The 21,843-nt window shown below is 49.3% G+C and overlaps 1 protein-coding gene across 7 annotated transcripts in view; it reads left to right on the top strand.

Annotated features, from left to right (window-relative positions):
- Positions 1-21,843, top strand: part of FLNB (filamin B) — a 156,092-nt gene that overhangs the window by 99,934 nt on the left and 34,315 nt on the right. For all 7 annotated transcript variants that reach the window (XM_002713270.6, XM_002713267.5, XM_002713269.6 and 4 more), the window contains exons 19-27: positions 4,419-4,536; positions 6,609-6,871; positions 8,597-9,194; positions 9,791-9,964; positions 12,045-12,207; positions 12,792-12,952; positions 16,839-17,006; positions 18,902-19,025; positions 20,697-20,853. In XM_002713270.6, coding sequence (XP_002713316.1) covers positions 4,419-4,536; positions 6,609-6,871; positions 8,597-9,194; positions 9,791-9,964; positions 12,045-12,207; positions 12,792-12,952; positions 16,839-17,006; positions 18,902-19,025; positions 20,697-20,853 — 1,926 coding nt within the window. The remainder of the gene's footprint in view (positions 1-4,418; positions 4,537-6,608; positions 6,872-8,596; positions 9,195-9,790; positions 9,965-12,044; positions 12,208-12,791; positions 12,953-16,838; positions 17,007-18,901; positions 19,026-20,696; positions 20,854-21,843) is intronic.

The raw sequence follows: 21,843 nt of genomic DNA, 5'->3' as shown, positions 1-21,843 counted from the left end.
TGGGCCGTTTTCTACCGCTTGCCCATGCCAGAGCAGAGAGCTGGATTGGAAGCTGGGTCCTGTGCCCATATAGGATGCCGGCACTGCAGACGGCAGCTTCCGCCGCTTAGCCACAGCGCCAGTCCACATCTTATCTGTTTTTAAGTGTGCAGTTCAGAGGTGTTGAGTACACTCATATTGTTGTACTGTCATCACCACCATCCATCATCAGAACCCTTTTCATCTTATAAAACTGAAACCGCACCCTCGGTGCTGCAGGAAACTTCCATTCCCCTTCGTCCCAGCCCCTGGCATCCCCCATTCCACTTCCTGTCTCGATGAATTTCACTACTCTAAGTACCAATCAGTGTAATCATTCGGGATTTGTCTTCTTGTGTCTGACACATAGTGTCATCCAGGGTCATCTTTGTTGTCTCATGTGTCTTGTTCCCTCTTAGGGCCGAGTCAGACTGCATTGTATGCAGATACCACCTTCTCTTTTCCGTCCATCCACCAATAACAGTTCAGCTCATTTCCCCCTTTCGTCTGGTGTGAATAATGCTGCTCTGACTGCGAGTATGCACGTCTCTGAGTCCCTGCTTTCAGTTCTTTGGGATACATACCCCCAGATGTGGAACTGCTGAGTCACTGGGCCAACCTGTTTTTGGTTCCTTGAGGAACTAGTCCACTGTTTTGCACAGCGGCCGTCCCGTTTTGTACGCCCACCAGCAGTGCACACAGCTCTCAGTTTGTCCGCACCCTTGTTGACCTTTCTTATCTTCTGGTCTGTTCGTAGTAGCCATGCTGATGAGTGTAAGGCAGCATCTGACCGTGGTTTTGATTTCATGTCCCTGACGCCTCACTGTGCTGAGTGCCATGTCACCTGTGCATCTCTACCCCTGTATCCTCTTTGTTTGGAATCAGATTTGCTTTTTCTGTGAGTGTGCTGAGTTCTAGGAGTTGACTGCACGTTCTACATATTCATCCTTTATCAGCTAAACGATCAGCAAATATTTTCTCTCACTCTGTGGGTCGCCTTTTCATTTTGTGGGCAGTTCCTGTTTCTGCCGTGGAATAAGCATGGCCTCTTATCGCCAGAGCTGCTCCTTTCCATGATGATGTTTTTAATCCTGAAGCTGGGTTCCTTGTTAGTAATGGTGACACAGAGACCTTGGTAGATGCAGCTTCCTTTCCTCACCAGGCTGCTCCCTAGCAGGTAGATAATTATTTCTTGCTGTTGGTCCCCAGCAGGTGGGCACCTTGCCCCTGGGAGCACTGGGTTGACATCATCTTTGTTGCCAGTTCTCTCCATACCTTGAAGGTACCAAGAATCCATTGCCCATGTCCACGGCCAAGATCACAGGGTCACATGAAAATTCTGTGGTTTTGCTTTCCCCTATATCTGTGTGCCTTTTGGTGTTTTGGCTGAGCTGTTGGGAAGTGAGCTGCTGACAGCAGAATGGGGACAGAGTTGGGCCTGACCCCTAGAAGGGTGGCAGAAGCATTGTTCTGGATGCCCGCAGCTATCTGACGAGGTGGAGGCCAGGGGATGTGATAGTAGAGTGGAAGGCCTGAACCAAGGTCAGGTTCATCCAGTTCTCTGAGAGCAGCAGCATGAAGAGCTGTGGGCCCACCAGGGAACCACTTGCAGCTCTGTGTCCAGATGCTGCCCACTGTAGGTACAAGGAGCCTCGCGGGTTCCTGGAAGCAGAAGGTGTTAGGTTTAGTGTGCGTCATTCTCCTGGTGCTTCTCAGGTCCTTGTTTTTGGTTAAGAGTGAGGTCTATTGGGGTCACTTGCAATTTTGCAGTTTCTGCCTAGCAGAGAAAACCAGTGGCATCTCTGCTGTTGGTCTGGGAGCTCCCTGGGGATAGGATATCATGTCCTTCGTGTGTCTTCCCAGCCCCACTCTAAAGCATAGGCCCTAGAGCAACAGGTGCTTGATGTGGATCAGCGACTGGAAGGAGTCGATGAGCAGCTTGATAGCAGGCAGAGCTGACCTAGGGACATGAGTGGCAGGAAGAGTGGGCTGGCGCCGCCTCCTCTGCCTTTGAACTCTTGCCTGAGGAGCAGCTGGGAGCTCAAGATGGGGGTAATGAAGCAAACCTTTGGAGCTGTATTCTTGGATGTGGTTAAGAGGCCTGGGTCAGCCCCAACAGCTGTGTCCTGGTGTGGTTTCAGGGAATAATAGGCTGGAAGGTTCCAGAAAGGCAGCTGCTTTGTATCTTTGTGTGTTGGCACAGAAGTGCCTGGCTCAGTGGGGCACTTCCCCACAGCACCAGGTGCCTGGGCATCAGGCGCTGGATGGCCAACTCTGCTCCCTTAGACCTCTCGGGCTGCTGCTCTCCCTGCAGGGCCCCCGAGTGACAGCTTGCAGGTGCTGACCTGTCTGTAGGGGACAAGCAGTAGGTACGGCAGGTTCACCTGTTCGTCCTCAGCAGGACACAGTGGTCAGAGCTTTTCGCCTTGGTGGAGTGGACTTGGTTAGGCCTGAGGACCCCACCAAAGGTTGAACCAAGGCTTGAGATGATGCACAGTGGCAGTTATTTCCCCAGGTCTTTGCGTTTGAGAAGCCTGTGGCAGCAGCTGTGTCAGGAAGAGCACTGTCATCTGGACGCTGCACCAGGCTGCTCTGGCCCCTTCAGGAAATCTTAACTTGAAGTGGGCGTGACTGAGATGGCCGGGCATTCACTGAGCTGCTGGGTCAGTGTCTTGCATCTGTGTGTTTTGCTGAAGACAACTCAGGTCTCAGCGCAGCTAGAAGGAGCATGAAGCTGTCCCCCAGGCAGCCACATCTTGGGGCAGTGCTCAGGGGCTCACTGCCCAGACAGCCCTCCCTGCACAGTCCTGTGGGGGGACAAGCACAGCCCATTTTTCAGCTGTGAGTCTCCTGGGAAGCTTAACATGCAGTCGGCACTGGAGGTGTAAATCTCTGTGATTTTTCCCGGCTCCCTTGTTGGGATTTTTAAGATGGAGTTAATTTCCTATCCGAGTTTTTGTATTGCTTTTATGACTGGCAGTGAGAACATACTTTGTTTTATGGGATGTGTGGGTTTAACTGAAAGAGGACTTTCCTTCTCTCCTTGAATACGTCATAGAAGTGAGCTGAAAGCTCATGGTGGTTGGGATAGGAGGGGGAGGGATTTCCAGGGCTTGGGTTGCTCTTTGAGTCCACCTCGCCGCCCCAGCAGGAGTTCGGGGCCTGGGCATGGATTGGAGAGCACATTGGGAATGCCCTGGTGGTTGAAGTTGCAACTCAGTCCGCTGACATTATAGGGAGGGGACCTTTGCTGCCCCTTGGCCAGCTCCCAGCTCTGTTAGATTTGACCTCTGAACGTTGTATCATAAAATGTTATATCCTTGAGGCAGGGGACCAGCTGGTTCTGTGTGCAGTGCAAAAATAAAAAAACCCTGGAAAATCAATCCCTCCCCCTTCGTTGATGCAACCAGTTTGTTTTCTTGGCTTTTTCCCCTCCTTTATTACAAAAGGAATGTGAGAAAATATACACAGGCCTAAAGCTGAGCCCTTTTAGCACTTGATCAGCCATAGCTCTCCACAGGGCCTAGGGCTGGCGAGCCTGCCGGGTGCCAGGGGAATTCATCGTTCGCTCTCCTCTCCCCATCCCCTCTTACAATGTGCTTGCCTGGAACACTGATCTACTGAGACAACACTGGGATAGCCGAGGGCTTTCAAGGAGTCTTGTGTTGGAGGGAAGAGACTCAGCTGACTGTGGAGAGAGGCAGCCAGCAACCAGCTCTCTCAGGGCCCATGGGAGAGCAGCATACAGGGCATGCTGTGCCACCACCCGGGCTATCACAAGGATGCCTGCTAACCCCTTGGGCACAGTTAGCCATCACACTTGCAGCTTTTTTTCCCTCCACCTAGAAACAGCAGTTCAGATGCTGTACAGATTAATTCTAGAATAGTTCCAGGTGAACTCCTGCAAGTACCTTTTGCAGTCTGATCACTTTCAAGCATTCCCAGGACATGGAAGAAATGATTCCATTTGCTTGGGCCAGGGCCCGGGTGCTATACCCAAGGCTGGGTTGCATGTGTGTTTGAGTGCTGTGGGAGTAAAGCCTATTTCTCACTTCCGGTGTGTGACTGGGGGGCAGGTTCCTCTATCTCTGAGTCATTTTCAGAAGAATGGCGATGACAGTAGAAACTACCCCCTAGGGACTGTTTTGAGATCGGATGAAGTGTGTAAAAGCAGATAGCATGGTGTTGGAGTGAATAAATGCATCCTGTTGTCCTTGTGCTGAGCTGCTCTCAGTTACTCTGTTTCACTGTTCTTGCCATATGTTCAAAAGCATGAAGAAACAGATCTGAGATGCTTTTTAAATACATTGGAGTCAAGTCCCCTTGTAGGGGGTTTATGGGGATATACCCAGTGAGTAGGCTGGTACCCATGCTCTGCCCGGTTCTCTGTCTTATTCCAGGGCAGCATGCAGGTGCTGGTGACTTATGGTGGCGATCCCATCCCGAAGAGCCCCTTCACCGTGGGTGTTGCTGCTCCGCTGGATCTGAGCAAGATCAAAATTCACGGGCTGGAAAATAGTAAGTGTCAGGATGCAGGGAGGGGTGGGGCATTGGAGACCCCCAGACTGGCTGCCGGGTGGATTTCCTTCCAGAGACGGAATTTACGGAGGAGCAAATTTCTATCTTGAGGCTTTGCAACTGGACAGACTTGGATGTGAATTAGGGCCAGGCTGTAAAATAGCTCTTTGACCTTGCCTGCCACTTAATGCCACCAAGCCTCAGCCTTCTCATCTGTACAATGGGGGAGGTAGTAGTTTTCAAGACCTTAGGTCACAGGAGCTAAGAAGTTGGAGGCTAGCCTACAGTTAGGAATGCTGGCATCACAGTGGGAAGTTTGCATCTAAGGAGAAGCTGGGGTTTGTGGATTTCTGATGAGCTTCTAATGGTAGCAACTATTCTTTGCAACCAAACCCACGGGAAGGCTGACCATCAAACCTGACTCTCAGGCCCTTAGGAATCATGACCAAAAGGCCCCATCCCAATATTCAGCTGGTTATAGGGCCTCGCTAGTATCACCTCATTTAATTTATTTTAGGTTTTTAAGACTTCTTATTATGGAAAATTTCAAACATACAAAAATAAAGTAGTATATACAAATACTGGTATACACATCACTCAACTTCAGATAGTCACAAACCTGTAGAAGTTATTTTTTAACACAAGTAATTCATTTTTCCTCTAAACATGTGACAGCTCAGAGTTGATCCATTTTATTCATCTCCTCTCCTCCCCGCTGGGGTCAGCCAAGAGTGTCAGTTTGCTTTCTCCCCTTGCAGACCTTCCCTCTGCAGCTGTGTATACCCACAGGCCCGTGGAGAACAGCTGGCATTGCTCACTTTGCATTAAAGTCACCTTGCTGTGTCCATGGGTCTCTTAAGTCAGCTGTGTGTCAGGGAAGTCATTTGCACTCAGCAGGTCCCACTCATCAGTGTTAACTGCTAGGTGCTCCCAGACTGGATGGCCCTCAGTGGCACACATTCACCTGGTTTTAGGGCCACCAACTTAGCATGGCAAGGGCCTCTCTCCCCTGACCCTCCCACCCCCCAGGGAAGGCCTGTGTGCCCTTGTGTTTCTCCAGGGTCTCGGCAGCGCCTTAGACCAGCCACTTCCTTGGCCAGTGACCCTAATGCACGGCCTGGGAGCAAGGATAGCTCGCAGTTTGAGAGGCTCTGAAGCTCCTGGCTGGCGGCAGTGGCTCCAGGCACATGAACAGTCACTTCCCAAGTCTCTCACGTGTCTCTTTTCACGCCTTTCCCCCAGACACCGGGAGTTTAGCCTCCAGAACAGGAAAGGCCCAGTGCCAATTAGGAAGAGCCTCTTTGCCTTGGGGACATAGGGCTCCAAGACCTCCTTTGCATGTGGTTCGGCTATGTTCATCTTGGCAGAGTCAGGATTTCCCTGGGTTGTGGTGGGGCCCTGTGTTCTCAGTGCTTTTGTTTTGGTTAAAGTCTTTTCCCTGTTTTTGTCAAATACAACACTTGAGTTTCCTGCAGCCCTGCTTGGCAAAGCTCTTTCAAAAACCATCACAGTACAGTCGGTTCTCAGGACTTGCGGCAACACCTTAGCTTTTGCCTTCTTGGGGGGTGGGGTTTGGGGCGGAGTAAGTGGCTGTAGGAATTAGTTCTTGCCAAGAATTAGTGAATACAATGTTGATTTCTGGGGGGTTGTTTTGATATAAAATCAGCATCAAAAGTAAGTACAGAAAAAAGGAGTGTGGCACATCATAACTGTTGGCCAGCAAAGCCGACCGTGGGGTCAGATCAGTTTAGATTAGAGTCCCAGCTTTGTGGCCTGCTGGTCACATTCCACTCGCCTCCCTGTGCCTCCGTTGGGCCGCCTGTTCAAGCCGTTGCTGGAGAATGTCCAAGGAGATGCTGTGCTGTGTGTTCAGCCACAAGGAAGCAACAGCTACTGCCATGATCACCATAGTGAGGTTGTTACTGAGGCTGGAGTGCTGCACATTCTGACTCGGTTTTGCCTCTTTAGAGTGTTAAGTCCCAAGATCTAAGGAGCCATCCCTGCCCTGCTCTTGGTTGTTCTTGCTGCTGCAAACAGGCAGCTCCTCACTCTGGCTTCTCTCCTTTTTCCAGGGGTCGAAGTTGGGCAGGATCAGGAGTTTACCATTGACACCAGAGGGGCAGGAGGCCAGGGGAAGCTGGACGTCACAATCCTGAGCCCCTTGCGGAAGGTCGTGCAGTGCCTCCTGACGCCTGTGGCAGGCCGGGAGAGCAGCACGGCCAAGTTCATCCCTCGGGAGGAGGGCTTGTATGCAGTAGATGTGACCTACGATGGACACCCTGTGCCTGGGAGCCCCTACACGTTGGAGGCCTCACTGCCACCAGATCCTACCAAGGTCAGCTTTTGTTTTCGTTCGAGAAAGTAACCCACTGTTGTGAAAGCTTGTACCGTCTTTGTGATGGATGCCAGCTCAGTGGGTGATAGTTGTCCTCCTATAGTTGAGGCTGAAGGGTCCCTGTGCTGCTGGGTCACACTCCTGCCCTCTCCTGCACTCTCTTCCTGCAAGACTTTGGCCTGGGATTCCCCGTCTCCCTGTCTCCCTGTCTTGGAGTCCTTTTCCTTCATCTGTCTGTGTAATAATGGTATCCACTCCAAAGGCAGCCACAAGTCTGAGTCCGGGTAGCAAATGTGAAGCTGCAGCCCAGTGTCTGGAACACAGACTGAGTTCACCTTTCTGAAGCTGTAATAGTGCAGCATGAACGTGTGTGTGCTTGTTGGAGTTTCTTCCTAGTGAGCTGCGACTTGAGGACTTTGGCGTATTTTTCTAGAAGTGTAAATGCTGTGGATGCTGTAAAACTGAATCAGAGCGGAAAGCCTCATTATTCTCTTTTTATTTATTTTTTTTAAGTTTTATTTATTTATTTAAAAGGCACAGTGACAGACAGAGGCATCTTCCATCTGCACATTTGCTCCCTAAATGCATGCGATAGCTGGGGCTCAGCCAGGCCCAAAGTCAGGATCCAGGAACTTCCAACAACATCCCAGGGGAATGGCAGGAACCCAACTTCCTGGGCCTTTTCCTGCTGCTTTCCAGTGCATCAGCAGGAAGCCGGATCAGCAGCAGAGGCAGGACTTGATCCAAGGCACCCTGATACGGGACCCTGGTGTCGAAAGCAGCCACTTAACCCGTTTCATCACCATGCCTACCCACTCTTTATTTATAAAAAACAGTTTAGTTTTTATGGTTGTGTGTGTTTACTTATTTTCAGTTTTATTTGAAAGGCAGAGATACTGACAGACAAATAGAGATCTTCCATCTGTTGATTCATTCCCCAAATGCCTGTAACAACCAGGCCTCGGCCAGGCTGAAGCCACATGGATCTCCTGTGGGGTAGCAGCAACCCAGTACTGGAGCCTCCGCCTGCTGCCTCCCAGTATGCACATTAGTAGGAAACCTGATGGGAAATGGTAGAGCCGGGCTTGAACTTAGCACTCCAGTATGGAATGTGGGCCTCACAAGCAGCATCTTAACCAATTAAATGGTGCTGAACACCCATCCCCAGTTGAGCTTTTTATTGCACAGAATTTTGTTGAGTTGGGTGTAGCAGCCAAAGCCTCAGCAGGAAAGCCCTTCTGTGAGACTCCTTGCAGGGAAACCCAGGTGTGTTTGCTGGCCGGATGTTCAAGTTCAGTCCTGTGGTTCAGAGGAGCAGCGCGTGGCAGGAGGGAAGAGTCGGGTTTCTGTCTCGTTTCCTGCTCTTTGCTGCTGAGGGCTACGCCTCTCTTCTTTGCCTCCCAGTCGGTAATTGGGTTCTTAGCTATTTGTAGCTTGTACTGTATGAAGATACTTCAAAAAAGTTCATGAAAAATGGAATTAAAAGTTTATTTTGATGCTTTTTTTTCTTTTTTTTTGCTGTCATGCATGTTTTTATTTGTGACATGCATTTCCCACAGACTTGTTGAAGTACCCTAGTATGGTAGCTACAGCAAAGGTGGCGGGTGGGTGCATGTGTGTGGCAGGTTGGGTCCCCAGGGAGAAGGACCACCTCCTTGAGCTGCTCTTCGGTCTGATGGCAATAGCAGCACTGGGTGGAGTCTAACTTACTCTTTGTTCCAAAAGGTGAAGGCCCACGGTCCTGGACTTAAAGGTGGTCTGGTTGGCCGACCTGCCGAGTTCACCATCGATACCAAAGGAGCTGGCACTGGAGGTTTGGGCCTAACCGTGGAGGGTCCATGCGAAGCCAAAATCGAATGCTCTGACAATGGTGACGGGACCTGCTCTGTGTCTTACCTTCCCACGAAACCTGGGGAATACTTCGTCAACATTCTGTTTGAAGAAGTCCACATACCTGGGTCACCCTTCAAAGCTGACATTGATATGCCCTTTGACCCCTCCAAGGTCATGGCATCAGGACCGGGGCTCGAGCGTGGGAAAGTGGGGGAAGCTGGGCTCCTTAGTGTTGACTGTTCGGAGGCAGGGCCTGGAACACTGGGCCTGGAAGCCGTCTCGGACTCAGGAGCCAGAGCTGAAGTCTCAATTCAGAACAACAAAGATGGCACGTATGCAGTAACCTACATGCCTCTGACTGCCGGCATGTACACACTGACCATGAAGTACGGTGGCGAGCTTGTGCCACATTTCCCTGCCCGGGTTAAGGTGGAGCCCACTGTGGACACCAGCAGGGTCAAAGTCTTTGGTCCTGGAATAGAAGGAAAAGGTAGGTTTCATAAAGGAGGTGGGACTTGGGGCACCAGAAATCCCAGAGCATCAGCTGCAGACTTAGCCACCGGGGGTCTTGTGGGTGTGAGAAGACGCCCACTTCGGCCCTGTGCTTCAGGGAGGGGCCAGGGGGAGACCAGAGCATGAGGGCCAACGCTGTGTTTCCAGTGCTCCCACTGCTCAGCCAGCATCATCAGCAGATTTCCAAATATTGTGGCAAAGTCAGACATCTCAGTTTGTGTGTGGAAACTCAGCATCCCCCTGGTTGACCCTTAGAGAAGAAGGGTGTAAGACGTGGTGCTGGCTAACTCCACATGTGTCACAGAGCAAGTCTGTCTTCATCCTTTAACCTGTCATGGGTGCCCCACCTTTGTGCCACTGGATGTGATGTCACTTGACCAAGAGCAGCCTGGAAGGGACTGCTTTAGGCAGTAAGTAGGTTAATACTGTGGATTTTGAGAGTCCGGGAGACCAGTTGTTTGCTGTCACTGAAATTGGATTTGCTGCTTTCCGAAACAGGGAGGACCTTGGTTCTGGGGTTGACTTCTGGGTGACAGGTTTTGTTGATGTTCTTACCTGTGTGGTTGTCTACAGATGTGTTTCGAGAAGCCACCACTGATTTCACTGTGGACTCGCGGCCCCTGACCCAGGTAGGGGGCGACCACATCAAGGCCCACATTGCCAACCCCTCGGGGGCCTCCACCGAGTGCTTTGTCACCGACAATGCGGATGGGACCTACCAAGTGGAGTACACACCCTTTGAGAAAGGTGAGTTGCCCAGTCCTTGGACACGACCCTTATTCAAAGCTGGACTTGGGTGGTTCCTCCTGATGGTGGCTGCTGACCCCTGCCCAGGGACACAGTGAGAGGGAAACGTGAGAATTTCTCCCCCCAGTGGCCTACCTGACCACTTGTCACTAGGCTTACTCATCTCACTGTGTGATCAGTGGGCAGGAGCTTGGCCTCAGCATCACCTGAGGTTGTAGGGTCATCACAGGTACAATGTTTTTACATAACGCTTTCTTCAATATTAGGAGTTATAAAAAAATTAAAATCAGACAAGCATAAAGAAAAAACAAAGCACCTATTACCTAGATATATGATCTCTGTAAATACTCTGGTATGACCATTTTCAGTCTTTTTTGTGGATCCATTCCTGTTCCAGATCATGGGTTTCTGTTTGTCTTTTGACTACCGCCTGCATGGAGTTTTCCCAGATCAGGGGACTATGTTGAGGATGACTGACTTGAGTAGAGACAAGGTGTAGGATTGGTTATGTGACTGTAAAGCGAGCAGCAAGCATACGTAGCTGGTATTTTTAAAAAATCGAAATTACTGGGGCTGGTGGTATGGCGTGGCGAGTTAGGCCTCCACCTGCAATGCTAGCTTTTCATATGGGCACCAATTTGAGACCTGGCTGCTTTGTTTCTAATCCAGCTCCCTGCTAATGCACCTGGGAAAGCAGGGAAGATGGCCCAAGTGCTTGAACCCCTGCACCCATGTTCGGGAGACCTAGAGCTCCTGGCTCCTGGCTCCTGGCTCCTGGCTTCTGGCTCCTCTCTCCTGGCTTCAGCCTGGCCCCACCGCGGCTGTTGTGGCCATTTGGGCAGTGAACCAGCAGATACATCATCTCCCTCTCTCTTTTCCTTTCTCTGTAACTCTGCCTTTTAAATTAATTAATTAATTTTTTTTTTTTTTTTTGGTAACAAGCAGAGTGGACCGTGAGAGAGAGAGAGACAGAGAGAAAGGTCTTCCTTTGCCGTTGGTTCACCCTCCAATGGCCGGCGCAGCTGGCGCACTGCAGCCGGCACAACGTGCTGATCCGATGGCAGGAGCCAGGTGCTTCTCCTGGTCTCCCATGGGGTGCAGAGCCAAGCACTTGGGCCATCCTCCACTGCACTCCCTGGCCACAGCAGAGAGCTGGCCTGGAAGAGGGGCAACCGGGACAGAATCCGGTGCTCCGACCGGGACTAGAACCCGGTGTGCCGGCGCTGCTAGGCGGAGGATTAGCCTATTGAGCCGCGGCACCAGCCGGTTTTTGATTTTTTAAAAATGATTTATTTATTTATTTTGGAAGTCACAATTACAGAGAGGGAGAGATAAAGCGGTCTTCCATTTGCTGATTCACTCCTCAGATGGCTGCAACAGCCAGCACTGGGCCAGGCTGAAGCTAGGAGCCAGAAGCTTCAGTCTGGGTCTCCCACATGGGTGATACAGGCCCAGACACTTAGGTCATCTTCCCACTGCTTTTTCTGTTCATTAGCAGAGAGCTGGATTGGAAGTGGAGCAACCAGGGGCTGGTACTGTGGCATAGCGGGTAAAGCCACTGTCTACCGTGCTGGCATCCCATATGGGCACTGGTTCAAATCCCGGCTGCTCCACTTCTGATCCAGCTCTCTACTATGGCCTGGAACAGCAGTAGAAGATGGCCCAAGTCCCTGGGCCCCTGCATCTGTGTGGGAGACCCGGAAGAAACTCCTGGCTTTGAATTGGCGCAACTCCGGCCATTGCAGCCATCCTAGGGAGTGAACCAGCCGGATGGAAGTCCTCTCTCTCTCTGCCTTTCCTTCTCTATCTGCGTAACTCTGACTTTTAAATAAATAAATAAATCTTAAAAAATGGAGCAGCCAGGACATACACTTGTGCTCATTTGGGATGCCAGTGTTGTAGGTAGAGGCTTTACATGCTATACCACAGTGCTGGCCCCTGTTTGTTTTTAACTTGCTTTTTACAAATAACATAGACTAGCTCACAGCCTTGAATGCTAGGTAAAACCCTGAAGAGTGTTGTTTCAGAGAAGTAGGTCACTTGTATGTAAGTGCATGTCTCTGTGTGTTGCTCTGAACAGGCCTGCATGTAGTCGAGGTGACATATGATGATGTGCCCATCCCGAACAGTCCCTTCAAAGTGGCTGTAACTGAAGGCTGCCAGCCATCTCGAGTCCATGCCCAAGGTCCTGGCCTAAAAGAGGCCTTTACCAACAAACCCAACGTCTTCACTGTGGTTACCAGGTAGGCACGCGCCTGAATTCAGTGTGTTCGGTCTCTAAAAACAATAGCCCTAGATAGTTTAATGGTTTTAAAAGGTATTATTTCTGCTAAAGAAAAAAAAAAAACCCAGTCTCCCAACGTTTGTTAAGGTTAATTTTCATTGTGAGATGTTTTGTTCAGTAGAGATTTATGTTACACAGAAAGACCAAGTAGACCTAAAAATGTATCCCTGAGCCCTTGGAAAATAGTCACACAGTTGCTGAGCAAACCAAAGTCCTTGAGTTCTTAGAACAGAAATTTATAGTCAGCTTAGTATGTAAATAAAAATGGGAGCATTCCTATTAAAATTGTTATAGGCATATGCCCGAATTATTCTTGTAGTGTTAGTGCAATTAGATTGGAAAAACAGAAAGATCAGCACTGGGGAGGAGGGTCAGGGCTGCCTTTTACTTCTGTTAAACTATCTTGAAATTCTCCGTATGGGAGGCATTGTCATAATACTTGAGTAGGTCGTCTAACCTTTATAGAGGGATTTGAACTGAATTTCGGTGGTGGGCTGACAAGCATGGACTGTGCAAGCCTCAGTTCTCTCTCCGCACTTCCAGAGGGGCAGGAATCGGTGGGCTTGGCATAACTGTTGAGGGACCGTCGGAGTCGAAGATAAACTGCAGGGACAACAAAGATGGCAGCTGCAGCGCTGAGTACATCCCTTTCGCGCCAGGGGATTATGACGTGAACATCACCTACGGAGGAGCACACGTCCCTGGTAAGTCTGCTGTGCCTTGGAGGGGGACCCAAGGGGTAATTGATTTTGCACGAAAACCGATTTGGTTTGCTTATCTCTCTGGGTGGGAAACACACTCTGGTATTTATAGCAGCTGCAAAGGGAAAATTTTCCATAGGGCTACGTCTCCAAGAACACCCCCAGCTTCCAGTAAACCAGGAACATGGCAGCAAGCCATGGCTCAGCGTTCTGACTGGAAATGGTTGTGCACGTATTGGAAGCCCTGGTTCTTGATTTCAGGGAAAGTTGGTTTTCTGCGGAGTTAAAAATCTCCACTTTATTTTGTACTCGGTTGTTAAGTCACCTTATACATACACACGTCTTGTTTTCTTTTTCTGTTGAGGGTTGTAGTAGCTGATAATGACACAAATGTTCTAGTTCTTACTGATTTTTTCATACTTAGTGATACATAGTGTACCCTAACATCTTGGGCAGAATAATGCTTTGTTGTAGGAAGTTGTGTGCTATAGAGTGCTGGTTGGCAAGCGCACACACACACACACACACACACACACTCCAGTTTGTGACAACCAAAACTATCTCTAGATACTACCATATGTGCTCAGGACAATACCACCCTTGGGTGAGAACTACTGCTGTACAAATTCAGCCAAGAAATAAATGATGGAAGTAGTGAAGGACCCTCCACATTTTATTCCAGTGATGGAATCTGTCTCTCCATCTATTTCTTTTAACTTAATGAAATGATTGCCAATGCCTTCTTCCCCCTCCTCCAACTCCCTGCATGAACACACAAATACGTTGGCAGCTGAAGGGGCAGGTGAGTGTGTACTGTGTGGACACAAGTCGAAGGTCTCCAGGGCTATTCCTGAGCCAGCTTATGCTTCATCTCAGATGTAATGACCACACAGCAAAGCTCCCCCCAGTGGGTTGTGTTGTTCTTATCCTGAAGGCTGATAAGCTGGGGTAACGATGAGAACGCAAGGCCCCCCATTTTTTGCTATGTGCAAACATGCATTCATTCACACTCTGTCTTTCCCATTGGCCGTAACACATTGACATTCAGCTCTAATTCTACTCAGATGTTCACTTAAGCCTCCCAAAATCACCTGGTCTGGCTCTGCTGAGGCAACCGCAGGTGGAACTTGAAATTCAGCGAGTCTATAGCAGGCTCATTTTCAAGTTGAGAATTTTGCATGGCCTGCAGATGAAGTTATTGGAAATGTCCAAATGGCCCTTAGCAGAAAAAAAGTTCCCTACCCCTGCTGTAGAGCAATGTTTCTCCTCAAATTTATACTTGCAGCTCATTCAATGTAGTTTTTTTGTTTTGTTTTGTTTTGTTTTATTCCTTTAATCACTGGTTTAGGAGATTTTAGCCAGAGTCGAGACAGGCAAAACTCTCTCCTGCACACAGAATAGACTTCCTGGTGTTCAAGTAACTAAAGCTCAAAACTGCTGCAAAGAGCAGTTACTGGGCTCAGTGACAGAATCTGGGGCCATGGATCCTTTCTGGAATTTTGCAACATGACAGTGCTTGGGTTGAGAATGGTGGAAGGCTGGCCTCAGGAGAGATGGCCTGGTGGCTCTACCCAGTAGGCCACAGTGGAGGTGAACGTGTGCTGTTGTGGGAGCAGCCAGCCTATTTGGACCCTTGGTAGAGTCTGATGGGTACCATTGGCTTTGGGATTCCCTATGTAGAAAGGGGGTGAACATTGGAGCCCTGTGGTTAACTTGTGACTTCAAAGCAAATGGCCATTTTTGAGTGTAACAACAGAAAGTGACCTCTCTGGGGGTTCCCCCGTCAGATGTAGATGATGCTTCTTCCAGTTTCAGATGTTCCTGAACCCTAGAATGTTCCCAAGCCAAGACAATTAGCAGAGTGTTGGTTGGTTGCCTTAGTGTCAGGCCACTTAAGTAAGGTTACTTGGTAGAGCCATAAAACACTCAGCCACCTGCTAGCCTCTAATTTTCTTTCATGGGAATTTTGGGTGGTTAAACAGCCCTGGGATGGGAGTTGTGGTGCAGCAGGAAAAGTCACCCTTGGGATGCCCATATTCCACATTGGTATGCCTGGGGTCAAATGCCACCAGCTTCTGATCCAGTTTCCTGCCAATGTGCCTAGGAGACAGCTTGTGTTGGCCCAAATACTGTGTTCCTGCCTTGTGAGGGAGACCTGGATGGAGTTTCTGGCTTCTAGCTTTGGCCTGGCTCAGCCTTGTCTGTTGCAGATATTTGAAGCGTGAAACAGCACATGAAGATACCTCTCTTGCTCTGACTCTTGCTGTCTCTCCTGCTCTGTTACTCTCTCTTTTGAATAAATAAAGAAATTAAAAACAAGTAAGGAAGTAAATATTAGCCTAGTAACCAATTTTCCCTGGCCTGGTACTGAACTGTAATGGGGTTATTTTAGCTAACTGTCCACCTTTAATGGTATTTTGGTGTCATGTGGTGGCTGGCTGAGGCTTGCTGCCGGTGGCTGCCTAGACTACTGAATTGACTAGGATCCGGCACGCAGCAGGGAGAAGGCCACTGAGACTGACTAATGATGTCTGCTTTGGGTGTTGTTGGAGCAGTGGTAGATGTTCTTAGGTCTTCCATCTTGTACCTGTTTGTCTTCCCTTTGCTTGTTGGTTCTTGGCTACTCTCATGTTGAGCTCAGAGAGCTTCCAATGGAGTTAATCCACTGCAGGCACTTGTTGACACTGAAATCCTCACCTGTCACTGTGTAAGCTCCCTTTTGTTTCTCTAAACACTAGCAGGAGGCTATGCTAGTCCTTGTCAGGGCCAACCATTAATTTTTATTTATCTAAAGAACTGGATGACCTTGGAGTTCAACTGTTACTAAAAGCCAGCATCCTGGTTCTTTGTGTGGTCTTTGTTGATTAGTACCCCTCATTCTATAAAATGTGACCTTCTGAGAGGCACCACAGAGATACCACAGCTTCCAGGACAGTTCAGCATCATCAGCTTCACCTAGCGCTATAGGAAGCATGTCTCTAGCACGCAGCCAGGGTGGCAATGGACTTGGCAGCCCACATTGTGAACCTGGGAGCACCAGGGCTCCTTATGTCCTGAGAGGTCCCCTCCTTGGAGGAGTTGCCTGGGTGATCCCTGCTCAGCCCTTGCTTTTCCGTTAGCATTTCTCTCACAAACCCCAATCTGCCTGTCTTCTCCACGTTTCATGGATTTTTAAGGTCAGTTCCCTTAAGGACTTCCTCATGGGGTCAGCCATGGAGCAGGAGCAGTGCTTACACTGGGGGAGGATTTCAGAATCTCCCAGAGGGCCCAAGCACCAAGACGTCCGTGAGTGGCCTGAACACAGCCGCCGCATTGGAGGGAGAGGAGTCTGGGGCACCAGGGACATTTTGTGGGAGAGAGGAGGTTAGATGTGGGCTCTGGGTTTTACCTTCTCCAGTCTTCCCACCACTCTGCTTCCTTGTCCAGTTCCTCCAATATCCCTCCTTCTTCTAGGCTTCTGCAGGTGCTGGTTCCTCTACCTGAAGCATCTCTCCCTTTGCTTCTGCCGAGTGGTATCTGTGCATCTCGTGGCTCAGCTTAGATGTATCTGGAAAGCTTTCTCTGATTTCTTGGATACCAGATTCATTGTCTTGTGTATCGCCAGCCTATAGGGCATTAGAGTGATGTGTTCGTCTGTCGAATCTTCTGTGTTGTGAGTTTCTAGACAGCCATTAATGGCTCTGGGCCTGGCACCTGGCTTACAGTTGGTTCTCTGTGGCAATCATTGAAAAAGGTGAGTGAGCACCCAAGTTGCCCTCGCAGTGAGGCAGAAGTGGCTGGCTGAGGCCTGTGTAGTCTCAGGCAAGATCCTGGGTGGAGCACTGGTGCTGTGCTGAGTACAGGGAAGTCTCCTCTGAGCTTGCTCAAACTCCTGTAACCTCTTTTCCAGGCAGCCCCTTCAGGGTTCCTGTGAAGGATGTCGTAGACCCCAGCAAGGTCAAGATTGCAGGCCCGGGGTTGGGCTCAGGCGTCCGAGCCCGCATCCTGCAGTCTTTCACAGTTGACAGCAGCAAGGCTGGCCTGGCCCCACTGGAAGTGAGAGTCCTAGGCCCACGAGGTGAGTACATCCTGCCTTCCAGGGGCAGCTTGACCGGGGTTTTTCCTTTGATCTTGAATTTGACCTTAAACTTCAAATTAAATTTCACATTTCTTATTGCTCCATATCTAGCTAACCAATAGAAGTACCAGTTTGAAGAAACAACAGGATTGCCTGTGATATCTCTTTTCCTTCTTTCAATAATATGGCCCTTAAATTTTTGAAATTTCATTTTTTACAGCAGGTAGATGGAGCAAGTAGTGTTTGAGTTCTCGTGTAATGTTGTTGGGATTGCTTAATTACATGGTACAGCATTTGTGAGATGCCTGGGTTGGTCTGGATGTGGGTGGCTCGCAGAGTTAGGAGGTACTCTCTTTGAGATGCTTCACTGCTCCTGTGGAACCCACCAGAATCTGTGGGAATGCCAGGAATGAGGCCCACATGACCCATGGCTTGTCATTGTCTTAATTCCCTGGAGGGAGAGGATCTCTTGGGGAATGGGTTTTGATGGCAACCTGTTTGGTAAGATGAGCAGGCCATTTGGGGACAAAGGCCTGGAGTGCATTGAAGCTTTGCCTTTTTTGGTAAGCAGTCATTTTCCACGGCCAGGATTTAAAATGTGTCTCTCTCCCTCGTATTAGACTCTTGTGCATAATTTCTTAAATAATCTGCATTTTTCCCCAGTGATGTGTTCCTGGCTTCACAGAAATGGCAAATGGGGGCTTCCTTCTTTGAAGAGGAACCTTCTTAATGGGGTTCAACAGGAGGTTATGCCCTTTGAAGCTCAGGACAGAAGTGGTTTGGGGGAAATGAGGTCATGGGGCTGGAATCTGATCCCATGAAGTTACTGTGCTTCCAGACCTGTGTGTGTGTGTGTGTGTGTGTGTGTGTTGGAGCAGGGACATGAGAAGCAGATGCCTGTATAAAGGGTGTTCTCAAATGACAGCCTTTTAGTTTTAGCTGGTGAGGTGGATTCCCAGGTGAGGATAGCCCCTTTAAAGTCATTTCAGAGCTCTTTAAAGGTGACATGAAGGGTGACTTTACAGAGACTGGTTTGCATTTTCCCATTGGCTGCTGCTGTCAATTATGTAACCCGAATGCCTCGCTGGCCTTGCCTCTAAAACTGGCTTGTGCCTGCCTCATCTGCTTTGCTTAATGAGCACTCCATGCTTTGATAAACATACCCTGCGGTTGACCCATCCTTGACGCTCATGTTCAGAGCTGGCTGGCATCTGGAATCTATCAGTCCAGTGCAGGTCTTGATGATGCTTCAGTATAATCTCAGCCATCTCTCATAGGCAGCATGAGGAAGGTACTTCTGCCCATGAGGGTGGCACCCTCGCCTGCCCTTACCCCTGCATCCCAACGAGCTAATGCCATAGTGGTCTTTGCTCAAAGGTGGCCACAAGTCTTGGCTGGCCAGCCCATTGGTTCATTTTTGCTGTTCAGAATTGTCCCCTAGCATTCCTAGAAGATTATATAAACCTTGTTTCTTGTTCATATTATTAGTACCAAAAAGTTCACCTCACCTCTTGGAATACCCTCCAAAGATTTTTTAACAAATCCTTTATTCTCAGCTGTGAGGTAGAATTGCCACATCCCAAGCATGTCTGACCAGCTTGAAAGGAGATGGTGTGTCTGCAACTTGCGTTTTTGCCGTATGCCCTCCAGCAGCAAACGCAAACAGTCTCCTTCATTAAACTCTAGAGTGTCCCTTAGCCAGCAGAAGGCTCTTGGGGTCATTTCTGCATCCATGAATGGGTGTTCCTATGATTTCCATTGCTTGTGATTAGGGCCTGCGTGCCTTCATGTTATTCATCAGTGGTGATGGATGCGATCCTGTCTCAGACTCAGCCAAGGGCTGAGTGAAGGGGAGGCCAGGCAGAGTTCCTCAGGCCTTCCATCTCTGTCCTTAGGTCTGGTGGAACCCGTGAATGTGGTGGACAATGGAGATGGCACACACACAGTGACCTATACCCCATCTCAGGAGGGGCCTTACATGGTATCTGTTAAATATGCTGATGAAGAGATCCCTCGCAGGTAAGCTCCTGACCTGCCTTGAGCCCATCCTCCTATAGGATTGGCCTCTGTGTGTATGTGTGTGTATGTGTGTGTGCGTCTGTTCCATGCACCTACCCATCCACCCATCCATCACCCTTCACTCCTTTCCTTCATCCATGTGGCCAGGAGGCATTATCCAGACCCTGCATGCTCCACATGTGTGTTATTGTGAAAGTCAGAGTTACACAGAGAGAGGAGAGGCAGAGAGAGAGAGGTCTCCACCTGCTGGTTCACTCTCCAATTGGCTGCAATGGCTGGAGCTGCACCGATCCAAAGCCAGGAGCCAGGAGCTTCTTCCAGTTCTCTCACATGGGTGCAGAGGCCCAAGGACTTGGGCTATCTTCTGCTGCTTTCCCAGGCCACAACAGAGAGCTGGATCAGAAGTGGAGCAACTGAGTCTCGAGAATATATTAGTTTATCAGAGGCTTCCTTTTGGTAGAAATGATTTTCTGATTGGGATGAAGTACTTTTCTTTAATTTAGGTGTTGATTGACCCTAGCATTCCTAGAAGATTATATAAACCTTGTTTCTTGTTCATATTATTAGTACCAAAAAGTTCACCTCACCTCTTGGAATACCCTCCAAAGATTTTTTTTTTTTTTTTTTTGACAGGCAGAGTGGACAGTGAGAGAGAGAGACAGAGAGAAAGGTCTTCCTTTGCCGTTGGTTCACCCTCCAATGGCCGCCGCTGCAGCCGGCGCACCGCGCTGATCCTGGCAGGAGCCAGGAGCCAGGTGCTTTTCCTGGTCTCCCATGGGGTGCAGGGCCCAAGCACCTGGGCCATCCTCCACTGCACTCCCTGGCCATAGCAGAGAGCTGGCCTGGAAGAGGGGCAACCGGGACAGAATCCGGCGCCCCAACCGGGACTAGAACCCGGTGTGCCGGCGCCGCAAGGTGGAGGATTAGCCTATTGAGCCACGGCGCCGGCTACCCTCCAAAGATTTTTTAACAAAATCCTTTATGATCAGAAAGTTTCATCCATACCCCAGTCTGCACATTTGGTATGGAGAGATCACAAATGTGTACTCATGTAGCCCTAGCAATGCAGAGATATGTAATTTGGGGCAGACATTTGGCCTAGCCATTAAGATGCCCTTATTGGAGCAGCTTCCTGCTGATGCAGATGCAGGGAGATGGCTCAGGTAATTGCTGTTCCTGCCACCCTTGTGGGGGACCTAGATTGAGTTCCGGTTCGTGGGCCTTTGGAGAGTGAACCACCAGATGAGAGCATTCTCTCTCTCTCACCATTTAAAGCATATTAAATATACAAATAGAATAAAAATTAATGTAGAATATAGAATGAGTAAAAATATAAAAAGAAAAGTTCCAGCATTCTCTTTCAGTTTTGATGACCGTTGTCTTAACATAACAAAAGCGAGTTCGTTGTATTTGAGTTCTTGTTTCGGAAACTCATTTGGGAACACTTCTTACCCAAACTATCTGTATCCCATGAAACAGACTCAGGGCAGTGTCTGGTGGGTGATGTCTCAAGGTCCTGAAGTTCTGCTGATCCTGGAGCACTTTGACCAGAATCACTGACTTAACTGCTATATAAATTGCCTTTTCAACCCCAGTAGGTCTGTGTCAGGGATGTCCCGTGAAGCTGGTCTGACCTTACTGATGAGGGTATGTGTGTGTGTGTTTCCAAAGTCCCTTTAAGGTCAAGGTCCTTCCCACGTACGATGCCAGCAAAGTGACCGCCAGCGGCCCCGGCCTCAGTTCCTATGGCGTGCCTGCCAGCCTGCCTGTGGAGTTTGCAATCGACGCCAGAGATGCAGGGGAGGGCCTGCTTGCTGTTCAGATCACGGTAACTTTGAGTTATTTTCTGGAGTCAAACCTTCTTCATAAGGCGTAACTTCCTGGCCAGGGATAAAAGTGAGGGTTTTAATCTCCAGTTTCTGGCCCAGTGCAAGTGTTAAGATTTTTCCCAATGAAGATTCGATATTAGTGCAGGAAAACAAACATGCTCACTGAGAGGTTTGAGAGTTTAACTCCAAGTACCACTTTGGTGAATCACAGGTATTTTAGCTGTTAATCTCTTTCTGTTTTTGTTTTAAATGTTTTAAATCATTCCCTTGAATCAGTTAAGACAAAGTTCCGTCTTTTACAATGAACCCCAAAATAAGAATGGTTTAAACACAAGGGGTCTTTCTCTCCTATTCAGAAGCCCAGAGGAAAGTTGCCTGGGTGCCTTGTGGCTCACCCAGGAACACAGGCCCCATCTCTCTGCTCCCCTTCCCCAGCAGGTGGCTGCTATTCTTAAGGCATCCTCATGGACCACAAGGCTTCCACTGCTATAGCCATTGCATCCGTGTGCCAGGCCAGAAGGAGGGAGAAAGGCAGAAAGCAAAGACAGGGCCCTCCCAGCTCAGTCAGCAGCCCTATGAGAGGGCCCTCAGAGACTTCTGTGCCCATCTTACAGGTCAGAAGTTAGTCCCAAGTCGCATGGCTATCCATACCTGGTGGCACGGATGCTGGGAAGCATGGAGTCTTAGTACTCTGGCAGCAGTGCACCTGGCTAGGGGTAGTTAATGCGGTGGTCTGTGAGCAGAAGCCTCTGCCCGGAGTGAATTTGGAGCCAAAACATTCTTGATTCCCTTGACACCATCCATGTCAACGTGGCATTAAAGGGATCTCTGACCGTCTCCTGTCCCCATCAAAACCAAACAAGATTGTATTGCATGGCTGAGTCTGTCTCCTCTCATTCAGGGCCCTGAGTGATGAGCAGATGTCAGGGTTTTCTGTGAATGATTTTTCAGTCTGACAGCAGCACCCTACAGAACATTTCTCTCTGATC

The sequence above is a fragment of the Oryctolagus cuniculus genome, chromosome 10 (assembly GCF_051225735.1).
Source record: "Oryctolagus cuniculus isolate XC-2025 breed Fujian yellow rabbit chromosome 10, ASM5122573v1, whole genome shotgun sequence".
NCBI lineage: Eukaryota > Metazoa > Chordata > Mammalia > Lagomorpha > Leporidae > Oryctolagus > Oryctolagus cuniculus.
This window is presented reverse-complemented; position numbering and strand designations above follow the sequence as displayed.